Below are 22,523 nucleotides of genomic sequence, written 5' to 3' on the forward strand. Positions count from 1 at the left end.
TGATGACTCCTGGCTGTCCCAAGTCCACCTGGTCGTGCTGCTTCTCCAGTTTCAATTGTTCTGCCTGCCGCTAGGGCACCCTAACCTGTTCACCAGATGTGCTACCTTGTCCCGGACCTGCTGTTTTCGACTCTCTCTCTCTCTCTCTCTACCACACCTGCTGTCTCAACCTCTGAATGCTCGGCTATGAAAAGGCAACTGACATCTACTTCTGAGGTACTGACCTGTTGCACCCTCTACAACCAATGTGATTTTTATTTGACCCTGCTGGTCATCTATGAATGTTTGAACATCTTGAAGAACAATATGGCCTTAAATGGCCATGTACTCTTAGAATTTCCACCTGGAAGAGCCAGAAGAGAACTGACCACTCCTCAGAGCCTTGTTCCTCTCTAGGTTTCTTCCTAGGTTCCTACCTTTCCAGGGAGTTTTTCCCAGCCACCGTGCTTCTACATCTGCATTGCTTGCTATTTGGGGTTTTAGGCTGTGTGTCTGTATAGCACTTTGTGACACCTGCTGATGTAAAAAAAAAAGGCTTCCTAAATACATTTGATTGATTTGATTAAGTTAACTGCACCTCAGACTGCAGCCCAAATAAATGCTTCACAGAATTCCAGTAACAGACATATTTCAACATCAAGTGTGAATCAGGCCTTCATGGTCGAATTGCTGCAAAGAAACCACTACTAAAGGACACCAATAAGAAGAGACTTGCTTGGGCCAAGAAACAGGGGCAAAGTACATTCGACCGGTGGAAATCTTTCCTTTGGTCTGATGAGTCCAAATTTGAGATTGTTGGTTACAACTGCCTTGTCTTTGTGAAATGCAGAGTAGATAAATGGATGAACTCCGCATGTTCCCACCATGAAGCATGGAGGAGGAGGTGTGATGGTGTGGAGGTGCTTTGCTGGTGACACTGCCAGTGATTTATTTAGAATTCAAGGCACACTTAACCAGCATGGCTACCACAGCATTCTGCAGCAATGTGCCATCCCATCCGGTTTGTGTTTAGTGGGACTATCATTTGTTTTTCAATAGGACAATGACCCCAAACACACCTCCAGGCTGTGCAAGGGCTATTTGTCCAAGAAGGAGAGTGACAGAGTGCTGCATCAGATGACCTGGTCTCTACAATCACCTGACCTCAACCCAATTGAGATGGTTTGGGATATGTTGGTCAGCAGAGTGAAGGAAAAGCTGCCAACAAGTGTTCATCATATGTGAGAACTCCTTCAAGACTGTTGGAAAAGCATTCTTCAAGAAACTGGTTGAGAGAATTCCAAGAGTGTGAATAGCTGTCATCAAGGCAAAGGGTGGATACTTGGAAGAATCTAAACTCTAAAATATAATTTGATTTGTTTAAAACTTTTTGGGTTGCTACATGATTCCATAAGTGTTATTTCATAGTTTTGATATTTTCACTATTGATCTACAATGTAGAAAATAGTCAAATAAAATAAAGAAAAACCCTTGAATTAATAGATGTGTCCAAACTTTTGACTGGAACTGTACATGCGAAAAGATATTGAAACAAACCATTCTAAAAATCAACCTGCAATAGAGCATGCGTGGTTAAGGTTTAAAACTAGGTATTAACACCGACACTGGGGTTCTTTTACACCAATGAGTGTTCATTTAACACTTAGAGACTAGCAATGTTACACTGAAAAATCAACACTCGGTAACACTGGCCAATTTTCTGTGCACAACTATTGAGAGTTTTTCAATATGTGATGTCATTGAAACTCCACCTTTTACACTACAGAAGCCGAACCCACTACACATGGTAAGTGTGTGGCATCTATCAGTGCAACCTCTGTATACACACAGATGTCAATGACATCATATCAACATCAACAATGAAGTGTATGTTTACACAGACACTAGGGTATAGACGGTCTCACTTGTCTATAGTGTGTACCCTTGGACAACGTGTTAAGCTTCTCCATCACATGGCCATTACCACAAGGGGAGTAGAAGAAAGTGACTCTGCATTTCAAGTGCACTCAGTTAGCTATTGAACAACAGATTACCTTGCAGGAGGGCACTCCTCCTCAACACGTATTGTCGCCCATTAAGATACCTACTACTCCAGCCAGCCTGTTCAAGCGGACGGACGGACGGACGGACAGACGGACAGACCCTTCATTGCTCTCAGCCTCATGCAGCCTGTAGTGGTATTTCAGTGTAATGCATCAGTAGTAGTACTCTCCCTGGGGTTGTAATGCTACACACTCGATCAGCAAACCTGGTTGCTCTCAGGCCTGATTGATGCAGCAATACATTCACCATTACACTATTCGGACAATTAAATAGCCTTTACGTTCACGTGTACTACTACATAAGGTACGTAAGCTGTCACGTGTACTACTACATAAGGTACGTAAGCTGTCACGTGTACTACTACAGTACATAATGTACACTCTCACGTGTACTCATCATTACCAAAGAAATGGAGGGAGCCAAGAAATCTAAAAGCTCCAGATCATAGAATTACCAACATGGACGGCTGTAGTTGGCTCCAACAAGCTCAAAGCGCAGAGAAAGAGGAGAGGTTGCATTAAGGACATGTATTTTCTCCGTGACTGAACTGAGTACAAGATATGTCCACTCTGACCCCACAGCGCTGTGTGGATGATATGATGAAGTGTTACAGAGGGAGAGAGGGGTGTGTCCAATCAATCAAATCAAAATGTATTTGTCACAGGTGTCGAATACAACATCTGCAGACCATGAAATGCTTACCCACGAGTCCTTTCTCAACAATGCAGAGTTAAAAAGTATGAAAAAATGTGCTAAATAGAAAAAGGAAATAGTATACAATAAATAACAAGGTTATATACAAAGAGTACCGGCTCCACGTCAATGTGCAAGGGTAGCCTAGTGGTCAGAGTGTTGGACTAGTAAGCGAAAGGTTGCGAGATCGTATCCCCGAGCTGACGAGGTAAAAATATGCCGTCCTGCCCCTGAACAAGGCACTTAACCCACTGTTTCTAGGCCATAATTGAAAATAAGAATTTGTTCTTAACTGACTTGCCTCGTTAAATAAAGGTTAAAAAGGGGTTCAAGGTAATAACATAGCTATATACACGGAGTACAGCCTCTGAGTCAATGTATGAGGTAATTGAACTAATATGCAGCTAGGGGTAAAAATGACTAGGCCATCTGTTTACTATAGATAATAAACAGAGTAGCAGCAGTGTGTGTGTTGAAATGTCTGGGTTAGAGTCCAGTGAGTTCGGAGCAAGACTTGGCACTCCGATACCGTTTGCCATGTGGTAGCAGAGAGAACAGTCTATGACTTGGGTGGCTGGAGTCTTTGACAAATTCTAGGGCCTTCCTCTGACACCGCCTGGTATAGAGATCCAGGATGGCAGGAGGCTCAGCCCCAGTGAAATACTGGGCCTTACGGTCTCATGCCAAGCAGTTGCCATACCAGGCGGTGATGCAACAGGATACTCTCAATTGTACAGCTGTAGAACCTCTTGAGGATCTGACAGCCCATTCCAAATGTGTGCGTATTTGTGTTTGTGCGTTAGCTCTCTTGACGGCCGGACACGCACACTAAATATTAACCTGAGAGAGAGAGAGTGCCTGTCCAGTCTCACCACTCCCAGTGTGTGCTGGGCTTTGAAAAAGAAGCATTTCTAATGCTCAATATTGCATTACTACATCACAGTTCAGGCGCTGCGGTTTGGGTTTGGAGTGAAGATTATCAGGGAAGACAGGGGCACTAAAGCGTGGTTCGTTGCCGGAACTAAGCATTCCGCTGAATTACGAATTCCATTCCGTCGCGCTCCAATTACAAAACTCGTCCTTGACTTAAACGCTTAGCTGTGACAAGTGACCAACCAGATGACACGTGCTCTCCCACCGCCCACCTCTCTCTTTCTCTTTGCGCTTCTCACTGAGCAGCAGGGGAGAAATCATCTCTCAGTCAGTCTTAAAGTCAAATGACAAGATGTGGGAGGGACAGGGACAGTGGATGGGTAACAGCAGGTAGTTCATTCAAGGCATCCATCTTCACCTCAACTAGAACTTTCGGTACATGTGACAATTCCAATTGGACTACCTGTATGACACCTTTGTTCCAAAACAATTGAATACATATGATGCCACCGTGGCATCAAAGGCAGCAATCCACATTCTGTGGACAATAACGTGTTCTATTCAAATCTATGATCATAATGAGAATCATAATGAGGATCCGGATTCCTACCTAATGTTTAACAAGAACACAGCTTACTGGCGAACCAACAATAATTATCCCTATAATAACAGTAATTGTAACAGAATCAATTGTCCATTAATTATAGTAATCATCGCATCTCCCTCAAGCCCAATATCTTCAAATCCATTTCCTGCCGTTATTACAGCTAATGTTATTCCTCTGATCGAGATAGCATTGATCTTGTCTAATAGACTCACTGGGTCTGCGCTCCCTCCTTAAAAGGGAAGCCATCAACATTCAGTACAGGGTGAAAACAAGTCCAATCCCCAAGTTAAAACTCACACAACAACAAGTCACGGTAAACAAGCTAAGAGTTTCTCTCAAATCCAGCTTCGCATCTTAATTCACCATCATTTCATACTGCCTTCCTAATCAACATGATCTAATTATGAGTGGCTATATTTTGTTCAGTTGGCCTATTAACTACAGTGGCATGCGAAAGTATTCACCCCCCCTTGGCATTTTTCCTATTTTGATGCCTTAATTAAAACCTGGAATTAAAATGGATTTTGGGGTGGGTTGTATCATTTGATTTACACAACATGCCTAACACTTTGAAGACACAAAATATTTTTTATTGTGAAACTAACAAGAAATAAGACAAAAAAATCTGAAAACTTGAGCGTGCATAACTATTCAACCCCCCCAAAGTCAATACTTTGTAGAGCCGCCTGTTGCAGCAATTACAGCTGCAAGTATATTGGGGTATGTCTCCATAAGCTTGGCACATCTAGCCACTGGGATGTTTGCCCATTCCAAAACTGCTCCAGCTCCTTCAAGTTTGGATGGGTTCCGCTGATGTACAGCAATCTTTAAGTCATACCACAGATTCTTAATTGGATTGAGGTCTGGGCTTTGACTAGGCCATTCCAAGAAATGTAAATGTTTCCCCTTAAACCACTCAAGTGTTGCTTTAGCAGTATGCTTGGGTCATTGTCCTGCTGGAAGGTGAACCTCCATCCCAGTCTCAAATCTCTGGAAGACTGAAACAGGTTTCCCTCAAGCATTTCCCTGTATTTAGCGCCATCCATCATTCCTTCAATTCTGACCAGTTTCAAAGTCCCTGCCGATGATAAACACCCCCATAGCATGATGCTGCCTCCACCTGTCACATTCGTCCTATTGATGAGACCAAGGCGCAGCGTGATATGAATACATACTTCTTTTAATAAAGAAAGAACACTAAACAGACTAACAAAATAAACGTGAAGCTATATAAACCGAGTGCTGACAGGCAACTACACATAGACAATAACACACAAAACCAAAATGGAAAATGGCAACCTAAATAGGATGCCTAATCAGAGACAACAATAAACAGCTGTCTCTGATTGGGAACCAATTCAGGCCACCATAGACCTATAATAAACCTAGACTAACAAACACCCATGATATACAAAAAACCCTAGACAGGACAAACAAGCATACCCACCCTCGTCACACACTGACCTGAACAAAATAATACATAAAATATAGAAAACTAAGGTCAGGGCATGACACCACCATGCTTCACTGTGGGATGGTGTTTTCGGGGTAATGAGATGTGTTGGGTTTACGCCACATATAGTGTTTTCCTTGATGGCCAAAAATCTCAATTTTAGTCTCATCTGACCAGAGTACCTTCTTCCATATATATCTCCCACATGCCACCTTGGCGAACACCAAACGTGTTTATTATTATTACTTATTTTTTTCTTGAAGCAATTCAGATGTATATATACTGATATCATGTGACAGATCAGGTGACACTGAGATTGTACACAGGTGGACTTTATTTAACCAATTATGTGACTTCTGAAGGTAATTCGTTGCACCAGATCTTATTTAGGGGCTTCATAGCAAAGGGCATGAATACATATTTCCAGCACCACTTTTCTGTTTTATATATTTTAGAATATTTTGACACAAGTTATTTTTTTCATTTCACTTCACCAATTTTTTAAAACTATTTTGTGGATGTCCATTACTTGAAATCCAAATAAAAATCTATTTAAATTAAAGGTTGTAATGCAACAAAATAGGAAAAACACCAAGGGGGATGAATACTTTTGCAAGGCACTGTAGGTCTCTACCAAAGGCTGTGGACACATGTCCCCAGAGGACTCCATGTGAGACAGAGGGACTCGACAGCACAACAAGTCTAGGCACGGCCGATGTTCCTTTATAGTGTTTCCCGTCCTTTACTCTCCCAGGTCGGACGATGGTGATGTGCAGGTCCAGTTCTGCTCTCTTTGAGCAGTTCTGATCTGTTCTGTTTTGTCACAGTCAGATCTTGTGGCAGCATTGTCTCTCTGCTGCTGTCTCAGGTATATCACTACATTATCAGTGTGATAGAAGTGAGGATGACCTACATCTGTTTCTCTGAATCACACGACTCAGTACACACACACATACAAACGACCATGTAGTCCCCCAGCCATTAGGCAGGCTGATAGGCCTGATGGGTCTGCCACTGCCACCAGACATGCACACACACACGCACACACACGGGGCCTGTCGCCAACAACGACAGGTAGGACAAAAACTCTAAAACACTCTCCCTGTTCTCTCACACACTCATCCACTCACCTTACACCTCTCCCTAAACTAAGGCAGGTGAGTCAGATACGTACGTGCTAGGTCACTACATTCTCCTGTACAGTATCTTACAGGTATCGGGGGCCAGCAGGCAGCATGCTGTACTCTGCTGTTACTGATCTGCCATGTCCTGTGATGTGAGTAGACAGACAGACAGACGGACGGACGGACGGACGGACGGACGGACAATAATAGTAATAGTAATGGATAGTACAGAGGATAGTAATGGATGTACAGAACTAGTAACTGCTAATTCTCTGTGACAGACAGACAGACAGACAGACAGACAGACAGACAGACAGACAGACAGACAGACAGACAGACAGACAGACAGACAGACAGACAGACAGACAGACAGACAGACAGACAGACAGACATTTGACTCAATTTCCCAGAATTATCCCTCTGAAACGTCCCAGTCATGCAGACAGCCTCTGTAATGTGCCTGACATTTCCAATATGTCTCGTCTGCAGAGTGATTGAAAAGAACATAACAACCGTATCTAGGGGAACATTCAGGAAATGTTCATGTTTTTGATGTTTATTTCATTCTGTTGCCATAGTCGTTCAGTAAAAACAATGTAAAATGAGTGCTCCCCATCGCTGCAAATGAGTTTGGGTTTCGTTCTCCCAAGGCGAATGCTTGTCGTGCATGCGTATGTATGTTTTTTTTTCAAGGGTGTGTGTGTGGGTGTGGGGGGGCTTCTCCCATGGTGTAGTCTGCTGCATCTCTGTGTTTGATGGTGGGATCTGACACCGTCTCCTTCTACTGAAGTTTGGCAGGAATGTTCCATATCCCATCAGAATTGTTTAACTATAGTGCACAAAATATTCCATTTTAAAAATGAATGCGGCTTTTTCCATGTGTTTCTGTGTGTGATCATACAATTCAGAGAATTTCTAAACGCTGTTTGAAAATGGCTGACATCATGATAGCCACGTAAAACAAAACGAGGCCGATATTTTCAAGCCTAGTGTGTGTTTGTGGATGATTGGTTGTCTGGATGGATACCTTATCTACAATAGTGTAATATACAGTACAACTACAGTAACCCAACAAAAGAGCTGTGATGTTAGCTAAATCTTCCCAGTTCTGACCTAGCCCCTGTTATCATGCACAGTAAGCTTTCTGTGATATCTCCCTAGAGCACTGGGCCCAAACTGCAGATCCTGACGCTTTAGCCTCTCTCACTCTCTCGTGCTCTCTCTCGCTCGTTCTCTCTCTCGCTAGCTCTCTCTCTCTATCTCTCATTACAAATGTCATATTATGTGCAAAGAGTTCATGTACAAAAGGGATAATAAATCAAATATGGGTTGTATTTACAATGGTGTTTGTTCTTCACTGGTAGGCCTTCTCTTATGGCAATAGGTCACAGATATTGCTGCTGCGATGGCACACTGTGGCACACTGGTTTTTCACCCAATAGATATGGGAGTTTATCAAAATTGGGATTGTTTTTGAATTCTTTGTGTATCTGCGTAATCTGAGGGAAATATGTGTCTCTAATATGGGCAAACATTTGGCAGGGGGTTAGGAAGCGTAGCCTAGTGGTTAGAGCGTTGTACTAGTAACCGGAAGGTTGCGAGTTCAAACCCCCGAGCTGACAAGGTACAAATCTGTCGTTCTGCCCCTGAACAGGCAGTTAACCCACTGTTCCCAGGCCGTCATTGAAAATAAGAATGTGTTCTTAACTGACTTGCCTAGTTAAATAAAGGTAAAAATAAAAAAAAAGGAAGTGCAGCTCAGTTTCCACCTTATTTTGTGGGCAGTGTGCACCTAGCCTGTGTTCTCTTGCGAGCCAGGTCTGCCTTCAGCCACCTTTCTCAATAGCAGGGCTATGCTCACTGAGTCTGTACATAGTCAAAGCTTTCCTTAAGTTTGGGTCAGTCACGGTGGTCAGGTATTCTGCCACTGTGTACTCTCTGTTTAGGGCCAAATAGTATTCCAGTTTTTTGGGGGTTAATTATTTCCAATGTGTCAAGTAATTATCTTTTTGTTTTCTCATGATTTGGTTGGGTCTAATTCTGTTGCTGTCCTGGGGCTCTGTGCGGTCTTTGTGTTTGTGAACAGAGCCTTAGGAGCAGCTTGGGTAGGGGACTCTTCCCCAGGTTCATCTCTATGTAGGTGATGGCTTTGTTATGGAAGGTTTGTAAATCACTTCCTTTTAACGTCTCTTTTCTGGATTTTGATAATTAGTGGGTATCGGCCTAATTCTGCTCTGCATGCATTATTTGGTGATTTACAGTGTACACATGTTTGCAGAATTGTGCATGCAGTGTCTCAATTTGGTGTTTGTCCCATTTTGTGAATTCTTGGTTGGTGAGCGGACCCCAGACATCACAACCATAAAGGGCAATGGGTTCTATAATTGATTTAAGTATTTTTAGCCAGATCCTAATTGGTATGTAGAATTTTATGTTCCTTTTGATGGCATAGAAGGCCCTTCTTGCCTTGTCTCTCAGCCAAGCTTGCTGTGGACACATATCCCACGGTAGTTATTGGAGTCAAATTTGTCTCCACTTTTGTGGATTGGGGTGATGAGTCGCTCTCTCTCAGCCTCCTCTCTCTCTCTCTCTCTCTCGCTCTCTTTCAGAATCCTCTTTTTTATTTCTCTCTCTGTCACTTTCTCTCTTCTCTGTCACTCTCTCTCCATCTCTCTCAATTCAAATCAATTCAAAGGGCTTTATTGGCATGGGAAACATATGCTTACATTGCCAAAGCAAGTGAAACGGATAAACAAAAGTGAAATAAACAATAAAAAGTGAACACTAAATATTACTCACACAATCTCTCTCTCTCTCTGAATCCCTCTCCTCTTTATCTCTACAGCTCCTCCTCTGAAGGATTAGCCTTTCCGCCCTTGCTGAGTCCCTGTTCTGTACGCTCTCTGTGACAGTCCTTCCATCCCTCATGCTCTCTCTCTCTCTCCCCTCCTTCCTTTACTCCTTCCCTCCCTTCATCCATTCTCTATAGCTCTCTGATTCAGACCTTCTTTCAGTCCCCCCTCTCAATATTTCAGTTTTTTCTCCTTCCCTCACTTCCTTTCCTCCACTCCACTGTATCCCTCTCTATGCCTTCCTCCAACTCTACTCCCTTCCCTGCGGAGTCACCTCAGTGGCGTGCCGTACAGAGCCCATTGGCCCAGGCAGATTAGGCCAGTTTAATGTTCGCATACCCGACGCGGTAATGGCCTGGTTGCGCCACTGCGTCTACGCGGGCCCCGGCGGTTAATCCTTCAGCTGGACGATGAGTAATGGCCACCAGCCTCCGTATTCACGCTGAGCCACCGGTAATAACGTCCGGAGGGGTTTTCTTCCTGAGGCTAGCCTGGTTACACTGGGGCTATAAGAGATAGCCTGGTCGGGGAAGGGCATCGAGGGAGGTTGTGTTGGAATATCATCATCCTCTTTTGCCTTAGGTCTGTGTCTGATCCTGACTACAGCCTCTCTCTCTCTCCCCCAACTGTACTACATCATTACTGACAAAGCTTTACTTCCAACCACCACTTTCCCCTCTCTGCCTCAGGCACCATGCAGTGAGCTTCATGTGAGCTGCTTTCAAAGCAGTATCATTTACAATTATGTAGAATAGTGTTGCTGTTACAAAACATCAACTGCATTACACTCCAACATCCCCACGGGTACACCTAGAGGGTGAATACTGAATATCTAAGGTTGATTCAATTTTAGTCTAAGTGCTGTAGCCTCAACATCTAATTAAGTATAAATCATATGCTACACAAGTGCATATGTTGTAGGGAAACCAGCTGAAATCAATCAACGTGCACTGTAGGCCTGCTGTTTATGAATATATTTATGATTTCAAGTGATTACCTGTCAAAACTGTTGATTTCAATTCCAGCCAATCTACTAACAGGAAGGGGTTGAGTCCCAAATGGAAATATTTCCCTTCATAACACACTACTATGGGCACTGATTAAAAGTAGTACACTATATAGGGATTACCAGGATGTTTATGTTATGAGTGTAGTTGGTAGGCAGCTCATTTGATCTAGTCATAGATACTGTACATACAGAGTCATTATATAAAGAGACCACCTTCTGCCTTCATTGATTCTGGCCCCTGATACATAGAGCTGTCTCCAGAACTTTCCCAAATGACACCCTTTTTTCCCTACTTTTGACCAGGGCTCTATAGTGCTGTATATAGGGGATAGGGTGCCATTTGGGACTCAATCCAGGCCTCTCCAGCCACGATAATAAAGCAATTTGACATTTACAATCAATACTGTAAGTCCTCTTTGAATCTCAATGAGTGTAAAGTGCATCTATCATGGGCCCTAAACACACACCAACACAGACACACATGCATACGCACACAGACAGAAATGCGCGCACACGCGCACATACAGTACACGGATGCACACACACACACACAGGCACACACACGCACACAGACATGCACATGCACGCACACACACGCACATAAACACACACACGCATGAGGAATATTGGGTCAGGTAATGAGTACTGAGAAAACAGTTTGTTTTTGGAGAACACGATTCAATACGGTCAATCTAAGCATCAGAATAGAAATACCCCTGAGGACAAAGTGTCTGGCCTGGGTGCATGTTTGTGTGTGTGTATTTGTGTGTGCATGTTCATTTTACTCAGCCTGTATCAAAACAACAGTCTTCGATCAGCACTTCAACTGAATCAGCCTCCTCATTTTGACAAGCAGCATCTTCAATGAGCGAATCTTCACGTTCACTCATTGAAGAGACAAAACCCAATTTGTTCTCATGCTTTCTGTGTGTCCCGACATTTCTACATGTCAAAATGCACAAATCAATTCCCTAATTTGATTCAAATGTTGACCAGCCTTCCTCTGTCATCATATCCCACAGCACAGTGACATGGAAGTGATGAGCAGAATCACAGCTCTGACACTAGTTGTTGAAGCTCTGTTTAGCTCTTATTCTTCCCGGCGTCACATCCACACCTTCACACACCAAATCACTTATGCAGTGTGTGTGTGTGTGTGTGTGTGTGTGTGTGTGTGTGCAGAGATGGCCAGTATTTCTGTTACATGTATTTGAAATATGTATTTCAATTACTTCTGAGTACACTCCAATGTATTTTGTAACAAGATACCTTCCAGGGCTGTATTTTGAAAAAACAAAAGACTTTATAGCTGTTCACCATTTTGTGGCCGACCTTTCACCCTACATTGGTATCAGAAGTCTGATGACACTATGGTGTGATAAGAGCATCTGCTAACTGAACTAAATATAAATGTACGTATATGTAAAACTAACAATTGCAAAGCATGCTGAGAATTATTTAAATGATCTCCGCCCCAAAATAAAGCCAATAATTAATACCCAGTGTATTATTTTGGAATGTTAATTTTCACAAATACATTTGGTAATTTAGCAGACACTCTTATCCTGGGTGACTTACTAAACTCAGCAAAAAGATCATTTGTAAAAATCCAAATAACTTCACAAATCTTCATTTTAAAAGGTTTAAACACTGTTTACCATGCTTGTTCAATGAACCATAAATAATTCATGAACATGCACCTGTGGAACTGTCGTTAAGACACTAACAGCTTACAGACGGTAGGCAATTAAGGTCACAGTTATGAAAAATTAGGACAATAAAGAGGCCTTCCTACTGACTCTGAAAAACACCAAAAGAAAGATGCCCAGGGTCCCTGCTCATCTGTGTGAACGTGCATTAGGCATGCTGCAAGGAGGCATGAGGACTACAGATGTGGCCAGGGCAATAAATTGCAATGTCTGTACTGTGAGATGACTAAGACAGCGCTACAGGGAGACAGGAAGGACAGCTGATCGTCCTCGCAGTGGCAGACCACGTGTAACAACACCTGCACAGGATCGGTACATCCGAACAGGATGGCAACAACAACTGCCCAAATTACACCAGAAACGCACAAACCCTCCATCAGTGCTCAGACTGTCCGCAATAGGCTGAGAGAGGCTGGACCGAGGGCTTGTAGGCCTGTTGTAAGGCAGGTCCTCACCAGACATCACCAGTAACAACGTCGCCTATGGGCACAAACCCACTGTCGCTGGACCAGACAGGACTGGCAAAAACTGAGTCGCGATTTTGTCTCACCAGGGGTGATGGTCAGATTCGCATTTATCGTCGAAGGAATGACCGTTACACCGAGGCCTGTACTCTGGAGCGGGATCGATTTGGAGGTGGAGGGTCCGTCATGGTCTGGGGCGGTGTGTCACAAGCTCAGCAACATCGGACTGAGCTTGTTGCCATTGCAGGCAACCTCAACGCTGTGCTTTACAGGGAAGACATCCTCCTCCATCATGTGGTACTCTTCCTGCAGGCTCATCCTGACATGACCCTCCAGCATCACAATGCCACCAGCCATACTGCTCGTTCTGTGCGTGATTTCCTGAAAGACAGGAATGTCAGTGTTCTGCCATGGCCAGAGAAGAGCCCGGATCTCAATCCCATTGAGCACTTCTGGGACCTGTTGGATCGGAGGGTGAGGGCAAGGGCCATCCCCCCCAGAAATGTCCAGGAACTTGCAGGTGCCTTGGTGGAAGAGATCTCACAGCAAGAACTGGCAAATCTGGTGCAGTCCATGAGGAGGAGATGCACTGCAGTACTTAATGCCACACCAGATACTGACTGTTACTTTTGATTTTGACCCACCCCACCCTTTGTTCAGGGACACATTATTCCATTTCTGTGAGTCACATGTCTGTGGAACTTGTTCAGTTTGTGTCCCAGTTGTTGAATCTTGTTATGTCCATACAAATATTTACACATGTTAAGTTTGCTGAAAATGAACGCAGTTGGCAGTGAGAGGACGTTTCTTTTTTTTGCCGAGTTTATTCACAGCCGGTGCATTCATCTAAGGAAGATAAACCACAACACGTCACAATCGTAGCAAGTAAAAACGTTTCTGTAACCGTTACTGAGAGGGATGTGTGTGTTTCTACCAGTAACATTAGTGCAAACAAAGTTTGCCAACCAGAATCATTGTGGAGCTGAACGCTCACCTCGACACAGCATTTGTTTACAGGCCTAATTGGGGCATCCATACAAGTGTGTGTCAGCTGCCTGGCAACAGAGGAAAGAGAACTAAAATAATGCAGTAAACGGGTGATGGTGTGACTCAGCGATGAGCTTTAATGAGGACCTCTTCTCATCTCCAACCTCTTTTCCTCTCCTGTGGGTATTTAATGTTTTACAGTGTCCCAGCTATTTCCCCTCCGTCTCTAACGTTGTGGAGAGTCGCATCTGAAATATACCCTTTGCCAAACAGCAGTGGAACATTCACTGAAATTCCACTGTGCAGAAAAGCTTTTCAAATGACCTGGAAGTACCATTCTCCAAGTGCAGCTGGCACAAACCTGACCTCCAGCACACAGCAGGTCAGAGGTTATACAGAGGTACTACCTTCTGTTTTCTCAAGCTTCCCAGAGCCCTGCTGGGCTGAATATACCCTGCTAATCTACCGCCTAGAGCCGAGGCAAGAGGAAAGGCAATGTTCTCAAGTCTGTCAAGTCTGACACACCCACACCGACACAAAGAGTGATAGAGAGAAAGAGAGAGTAAGAGAGAGAGTAAGAGAGAGAGTAAGAGAGAGAGTAAGAGAGAGAGTAAGAGAGAGAGTAAGAGAGAGAGTAAGAGAGAGAAAGAGAGAGAAAGAGAGAGAAAGAGAGAGTGAGAGAGAGAGAGAGAGTGAGTGAGAGAGAGAGAGTGAGTAAGAGAGAGAGAGAGAGAGAGAGAGTAAGAGAGAGAGAGTAAGAGAGAGAGTAAGAGAGAGAGAGAGCGTAAGCCATGTATAGGCTCTAGTCACTCAGACAGAAAATCCAGTCTTATTCACATGGGGAGGTGCGGTTTTAGAGTTAAGCTATTACTATATCTCATAGCTCCATTCTAAATCACTATCTGACTGTTGGAAAATAAACCATTCATTAGAAACACACAGCTTTTCTGCATGTTTGTGTGTTTACCGTTATAAAATCTGTTCCACTCACCCTCTCCGCAGACTGTGCCGTCCCGAAGAAGATGGGGATAAACGCCAGCCAGATTATGCAGGTAGTGTACATGGTAAATCCAATTGGCTTGGCCTCATTGAAGGTCTCCGGCACTCCCCTGGTCTTGATGGCGTAAACAGTGCATGTGACCATCAGAAGGATGGAGTAGCCTAAGGAGCAGATCAGGGACAGGTCGGAGATGTCGCACTTCAGCACGCCGCGAGCCGCTGCCGGGTCCTGGGTTCGCTGCTCGCCGTAGTCCACGAAGGTGTGCGGCGGGTCCACGGCGAACCACACAAACACCCCCAGGAGCTGCACCGAGATCAGGGAGAAGGTGATGACCAGCTGGGAGGCCGGGGAGATGAACCGGGGAGCGCTGACGGACTTCTTCCCCTGCTCGAAGATGCGGTGGATACGGTTGGTCTTGGTGAGGAGGGCCGCGTAGCTGAAGCACATCCCCAGACCCAGAAAGATCCTCCGGAACGAACACACGCCCACGTCGGGCGCGGCGATCATCAGGAAGGTGATTGCATAACACAGGAAAATGCCTGTCAACAGCACGTAGCTCATCTCACGGCCGGAAGCCCTGACGATGGGCGTTTCGTTGTAGCGGACGAAGGTGACGATAACGAAGGTGGTGGTGATGATGCCTAGCATTGAGATGAAGACGGGAATGACGGCCCAGGGCGAGTGCCACTCCAGCTTGATGATGGGGATGTTCTGGCAGCCCGTTCGGTTGGCGTCGGGGCGCTGTTCGTAGGGGCACAGTTCACAGCTGAACTCGTTGGCCTGGAAGTGATAGCCCTCGCAGCGCTCGCAGTGCCAGCAGCACGGCACGCCCTTCACAATCTTCTTCCTCTCACCCATCCGGCAGGGCACGCTGCACACAGACGCCGGAAGGGACGGGTCGCCTGCCCGCCACTGCATGGCCTCTACCTGGAGTCATAAGGTCACAGGAGAGAGGAGAGACCAATCAGAGGGCAGATAGGTTGGGACTCAATAATGGTTTTGGTTCTGGAATGGCTGTGATTCTAGACTGTTTCTGGCTAAGGAATGTTCTGACTAGAATAGTTCTGACTGTGTAACAGCTATCTTCAAAGCCTACCGTTGTTAAACTGTTTGTACCTGCATGAACATTTCCCAAAGGGCAACTCACAAAGTAATTAGCCAAAGAAGAACTTCTTATCATTTCCCTTGTGCTGCCTGCTAGGCATAAATATAATAGAAATTAAACTGGTGTAATCAGAGATGGCACAAATTGGCCATCTGCATCAGTCTGATGCAGTATGTGTGTATTAATCTGTTTAAAACACAGCCCAGAGTGATGGGAACAGAGCTCCTCTCTCTATCTCTGAACAGGCACACAAAGTACTGATCCAGCAGAACTAGAGGAAAGTGGTTGGCTGGGGATTCTGCTGAGAGGAGAAATCTAGAACTAGATTAAATGACTAATATTGGGTCAAACTACTGAGTCATCAGAGGAGAAATGAAACCTGTGTTGTTTTAGTTTGGTGTTTTATTTCCCTTTAGTGCTATTATCACTTCCTGTTGTTTTTTTTTTGTGGTAAAGCGATAGCCGGCCATGCTTGAAATATGAACGCTCAAAAACACATTTAAGTCTGGCCGTGAACCCTTTTTGGGGTAGAATTGATAATTATAACCTGCTGAAAAAATAATTTAGGTCTGATTAATTATGAGCATGTCATGAAAGAAAAGAATGTCCAACGGCACAACTGGTCCTAAGGGAAGAGATTTACCCCGAGAAGAAACTTCCCCTACTTGGGTGGATCCTTTTTCAATTATTTGGATACTTATTAGTAACTTTGAATTCAAAACACTGTTAAGGTGAAACTAAAATATATATGGAATGGGGATATTCTGGCTCTAGTTCTCAGCAGCCAGCCGAGAGGGAATAGTATGCTGTTGCTGCCTCCCAGTCTCCAGCCTAGGTAAATAGACAACGAAGATCAGCATTTGTGCCTAACTTCCAAGTCTCCAAGTCTTCAGAGTCCAGCCAATATAGCTTCTACAGTCCGAACTTATCCACTTATACTGTACTTTTGTGTATGATACGTGCAGGTAAGCATTAAGTAAGGAAAGTCAGATAGATCTTGAGTATATGTAGGTGTCCAGCTATATATGTGTGCTGCCTGACTGCTCTCCACACACACACAGACACACGCACGCACGCATGTACGACCAGAGCAGATGGTTTTAAGATACCTCAGAGAGTACAGCCCAACCGTACAGCCCAACTGTGTGTGAACACGCTGCTCGTTTACCAAGGCTGTGTATCTCAGACAGGCATGCAGAGTCATTAAGCTATAAGCCCCGTCATCTCTCCTACTGTGGCCTGAATGTATGTGTGTGTGTGTGTGTGTGTGTGTGTGTGTATCCCTCCCTCCAGTGTTCAGGTGTTATCGACTCTCTCTGTCTCCAACAGAAACTCATGCGGATGGAGAGAGCACCGACCTGCTCACACACTTCCTAGCTCTATCCCTCCCTCCCTCTCCTCCCCTCCCTCTCTCTCTCTTCAACCTAACGAGCCAGGCTCAGGTCACACATATTAATAATGCAGAAAGTGTGTGTGTGTGTGTGTGTGTGTGTGTGTGTGTATTCCAATCAGTAACAGCTGAATAACAAGTAGCTGCCCATTGAAAGTCAAGCACTGAGCAGTAACTGTATGCATGCAGGAACACATACTACCCAGAAGATCATAGGACAAAAAACACTGGGAAGAGATGGGGACCCAAACATGACACGAAAAAACGTTTTAGATGATAATGCAAATCTGAAGTTTCAAGACTGGATTAATGCTGACATCTATGAAATGTCCCTGATTTCAGAGCTGTTTGTGCTATAATGTCAAGTCGTTTGTCGGTCATTGTCATGCCAAACATGTTGACATGACGGCACAAACAGAGCCGGGACCAGGCTATGCAAAAATGCCTCTGAATGTGACACTTTATGACAACACTAGATCACAAAAGATAGATATTGCTATTATGTTAGTCTCACATTCAGGTGTAGTTTGTTGGTCCAGGTGCCTATGACCTTGTACTCTCTGGTAGAGCGTTTGGTGCTCTGGTACTGGAAGATGTCGTAACGTCCGGGGGCGTCGCCGTTCTCATTGAACACCACTGGAGTACCGGCACTTCCTGGAAGACACAGATGGTGGGAAATGAGTTCTGCATTTTCACACCAACATACAATTTGGTCCAACACAAATTATTTTTGGACTAACTTATACACCTTAACTATAATTACACATGCTTGGGTATTACCCACTGTAGGTTTTAACTATGGTTTAAGGTCTGTTTGTTACAAAGTGGGAATCATTTCCGAAGTTCATTCAGTAGTCTCGGGTCTACGTGTCACCCTAAGGAGTGGCTCAGGTATCACAAATATTAATTTAGCAGAAAGTGTGCGTGTGTCTGTGTGTGCATGTGTCTGTGTGTGCGAGCGTGTGTGTGTGTGCGTGTGTGTATGAGTGTGTGTATGAGTGTGTGTATGAGTGTGTGTATGAGTGTGTGTGTGTAAGTGCAAACAGCCTCTCCCTCTCCCTTTCTCTCTCTGGTTCTCTCTCCTACTATGAAGCTTTGAAATCCCAATATTTCAGTGTGGCAGCAGCGCGGGTGGAGAATCTGGCCCATCAAAGCAGTAACATAATTACAAATATCAATCTTAAAAGAGGTGTGCATTACTGACATTCCTACAGAAAGCTGTACGTCATGGCAACGGTGGATCTATCATATCTGTATTTTCTCTCTCCCTCTCTCTCTGTCTGTATATCCCCAAGCGGTAATGAATGAGAAGATTTCCAGCGGACTCTGGGTAGCCCATTATCTCTCTATCTTTAATCTGCCTCCACACAGCCGCCCGGCCTGACGCTACTCACACACACAGACACACACACAGCCCTGCCTGCCACAACCCAAAGACACTAGACGCCGCCGCTCGCCCCTGTCTGCCTATCTGTTCGTCTGTCTCCTCCTGCCTTACATCATTAGTACAGATAGAGAAGTGTCCAGACTGGTTGTTGACTCATTTGTCTAGTTTCTGTCTTTGACAGAATTTATGACCAGAAAATGAAACAACAATAAGTTGAAATCTGGCACCCAGGCTAAAAGTTGGAATGGCTTGTAGTGCAACACAGCTCCCTATAAAATCAGGACTACACTAGGCGTCACTGTGCTTTGGTCCAAAGTAGTGCACTACATAGGGAGAAGGGTGCTATGTGAGATGCAGCAACCCACACACACACACACAAGCACATGAGTCCAGTAAGATAGCCCTCTGGTTGACACTGATACTCTCAGTGAGTGGGCACAACTTCTTCTCTTCCTCTTCTCCGTGCATCCCTCGCTTTGCACAGCGGGGGCAACATGCATTGCAAATGGGAGCGGGCTCCGTCTCAGTGTGGAAATGAATCATGGCACAGCCTCAGGAAATGATTTCTGCCTGTCAAATTGGGGTTAATATACGGCCCAATACCGCTCACTGTTCCCTGCCCAACCAATGAGGCCGATTCTGCAGACACCACTGATGCAAGTTGCACACGCACGCATGCACAAACGTACACACGCACGCACAGACACACACATACACTTACATGCAAGCAAAGGCGCATAGACACACAGCAACACAGCAACACATCTGCACACTCACGTCATCTCCGGAAACAGCCTGTCCCAAGCAATATTAGCTACTCCTGATGACAATTACTGGACACAAGCAAGCTGACTAAGATAATTGTTCAGTATGTCCCTTATAAGGGCAATTCGAAAACAGCATTACAAGTCAGTGAAGCATGGTTCCTCCGCCATTTCTGAAAGTAGCAACATGGAGATATCGACATTTAAATTTCACACTAGTCTGCATCGTTAACCATGACCTTCACTGTGTCAGTGTAAGCAACCACATTTAACCTTCTTTACCACAGCATACACACACACACACACACACAAACAAATACGACAAACCTCAAACTCACCCCTCAGTGGGTATGCCCTAACAACCACTGAACTGGACGAGCCTACCAGCACAACAAAGTCTGTTCATCGACTTCACCCTCATTGGTCTTTTCAGCACATCTCACATGACCAGACACATGCACCCTATCATCCCCAAAAGGAGAATGGGGTTAGAGGCCCTTTAATCGACACACAGGTCTTCAGCTAGTGGTGGGCGATGGTGAGATGAGACCAAGTAGGAAGTAGGGTATTTCAGATGGAAGACTGTTGCTTGAACCTGATTCCCTCCATTCAGAGGAGATCAGGTTATGTTCATTGTGTTTGGTCTGAGATGAGGTTGGGCTTTCTGCTGTGCAGTTTGTGGGTAGAGAGAATGGATTCTAGGCAAGTTATACTCCTACTAAAAGGCAGGGGGACAAACCTCTGAAGATACAGTTACAAGGCACAGGTCTAGGATCTGTTTACTCTCCCCTAATCCTAAACCAAAACCATTAAGGGGAGAAAGATCAGTATCTGCAGGCAACATTCGCCTAATCTGAGATAAACACTGCATACCCTGCCAACAGCTCTTCCCTGTGGATCCCAGAGAGAGAGAGAGAGAGAGTTTTAGGCTGGGCAAAAGCTCTGATGGGGGAGAATACAGGAAAGGAGAGAGCGTTGTGGCTGAACGACCATTACAGGCCTCAAAAGTCTCCCCACTCCCAATCGTAACAGAAACAGAGTGACACAGTGAGTATTTTGATAGAAGTGATGTATAAACCACCCTGCAACCCAGGTGAATAAAACATAACATGGAGGAAGGAGCTGAGAGGAGGAGAGAGAGTGGCTGAGTGGAATGTCTGCCAGCACCCAGCAGTGTGGGCCATACATCTATACTGCTAATGGGGGAGACAACACACACACATAGGTACACGCACGTAGGAACACACACAAACAGACAAACGCATTAAAGCACTAAAGCGGGCACACACAGGCCCCCAGAATTGAGGACATGTCTTCTCTCCATCCTTCGTCTCCATTCGTCCTCCATCCCATCTATTCCACACTAAACGGTTTCCTCTGGGGAGGCTTTACCTGGCAGATGAGGGAAACTCGACATCTGTGCGATAGTAATAACTCAACTCCCTCCTCCTAAACATTTACTGTTGATCCTCCTTCCTTCTCTCGTTCTTTATCTCTCTTCTGTAAAAAAAAATATCATCTCACAGCTCTCTCCCCCTCGTCTTCCCATGTATCTCTTCTTTATCGCCCTCTGTCCCCCCCCCCTCCTCTTCTCTACTATAAGACATCCACGTTAGCCGAATAATTCACTTGATCATGATCCATCACTTACATGCTTCTGGCATACAGGAGCCTTTCTTTGCTGTATCCTAAACCCTCCGTCCACCCTGCAGTCGCCATGTGGGGAGCAGTCTCCATGCAGTTAATGTGGTGAGGGGTAATATCCACAGGGTTTATAATGAGATTAGTGCTTCTTGGCTCAACAAGGCAGCTGATTATAATGATTATTAAACTGCCAGAAAGCTGTGACACATAGTTTATCAGGATGTAGAAGTAGGAGCCAGCCTTTTGTTGTGTTTCTCAGTGGGAGGGAGCACAGAGGCTGTGTAGCCATTGGAGCTTAGAGGTGGGCGGGTGAGTTGGCTAATGAAATAATGGATGTAGTGACAAGAGTCCTCATGTCAACCCGAAGATGTGTTGGCCCCATGATCTCGGAATGCTTTGGGTACTTTAGATTTCCCAATTTTTTTCTTTTTTTCATTGTCCTAGTCGGTCATTAGAGGTTCTTGCCTGCCTAAGGCAAGTTTCAAAGCCATCCAAACCTTTAGTACCCTCCTTTCCACTGCTTCTCTAAGCCCTACAATCATTAGGCCAAGGGAAGACATTTCATCACAGAGTTATTAGACACTGTTTCGCTGAAGAAGACACCTTTTTTTTGGAGAGGCTCCAAACTAAGTGGCCCTCAATCTGAAATTGACAAAAGCCTGCCGTTCCTTTTGACTTCTCCTCTTCCTCTCTTTCCTCTCAAAATAAACTATTTTGATTATCTTCCTTAGAACAGAACAGAGCACAGAGCACAGAGCACAGAGCACAGAGCACAGAGAGAGAGAGAGAGAGAGAGAGAGAGAGAGAGAGAGAGAGAGAGAGAGAGAGAGAGAGAGAGAGAGAGAGAGAGAGAGATTGTTAGTGTGCATAATGAAAGAGAGAAGGCAGCAGCATGTATCCAGGAGGCTAGAGAGACCAGCTGCCATAGCAGATATACCTCCTCTGTTCACCGACTTTAGCAGACACACACACACAACTCTCATAGGCTCTTGAGGCAATGCCGCATTTCTCTACAAACCAACATGGCAGACGGATACACTCCCTCAAAAACTCCTTTGTCTCCACTAAGGCCTAATGGATTTCATTACGGTGTGACTGTGGCAGAGGAGAGAGAGATCTGCAGGTCCATAAACCTGGTGTTGTCAGTTAGTCTAATGCCAGCATTTTAACCTGCATTAGAGTGAATAAAATGATGCATGTACGTACAATCACCGCCGACACCGCACCACTGGCTTAACGTTCTATTAATCATCCAATGGCAGGGTAGCCTAGTGGTTAAAGTGTTGGACTAGTAACTGAAAGGTTGCAAGGTCAAATCCCCGAGCTGACAAGGTACACATCTGTTGTTCTGCCCCTGAACAAGGCAGTTAACCCACTGTTCCTAGGCCGTCATTGAAAATAAGAATTTGTTCTTAACTG

At 44.8% G+C, this 22,523-nt stretch overlaps 1 protein-coding gene across 2 annotated transcripts in view; it reads right to left on the bottom strand.

Moving 5' to 3' along the window:
- LOC109896752 (metabotropic glutamate receptor 8) overlaps nt 1-22,523 on the bottom strand; it is a 217,558-nt gene that overhangs the window by 11,092 nt on the left and 183,943 nt on the right. For both annotated transcript variants that reach the window (XM_031831890.1, XM_031831891.1), the window contains exons 8-9: nt 17,824-17,963; nt 14,806-15,741 (exon numbers count right to left, since the gene is read on the bottom strand). In XM_031831890.1, coding sequence (XP_031687750.1) covers nt 14,806-15,741; nt 17,824-17,963 — 1,076 coding nt within the window. The remainder of the gene's footprint in view (nt 1-14,805; nt 15,742-17,823; nt 17,964-22,523) is intronic.

This window comes from Oncorhynchus kisutch, linkage group LG9 (genome assembly GCF_002021735.2).
Source record: "Oncorhynchus kisutch isolate 150728-3 linkage group LG9, Okis_V2, whole genome shotgun sequence".
In the NCBI taxonomy this organism is placed as follows: domain Eukaryota; kingdom Metazoa; phylum Chordata; class Actinopteri; order Salmoniformes; family Salmonidae; genus Oncorhynchus; species Oncorhynchus kisutch.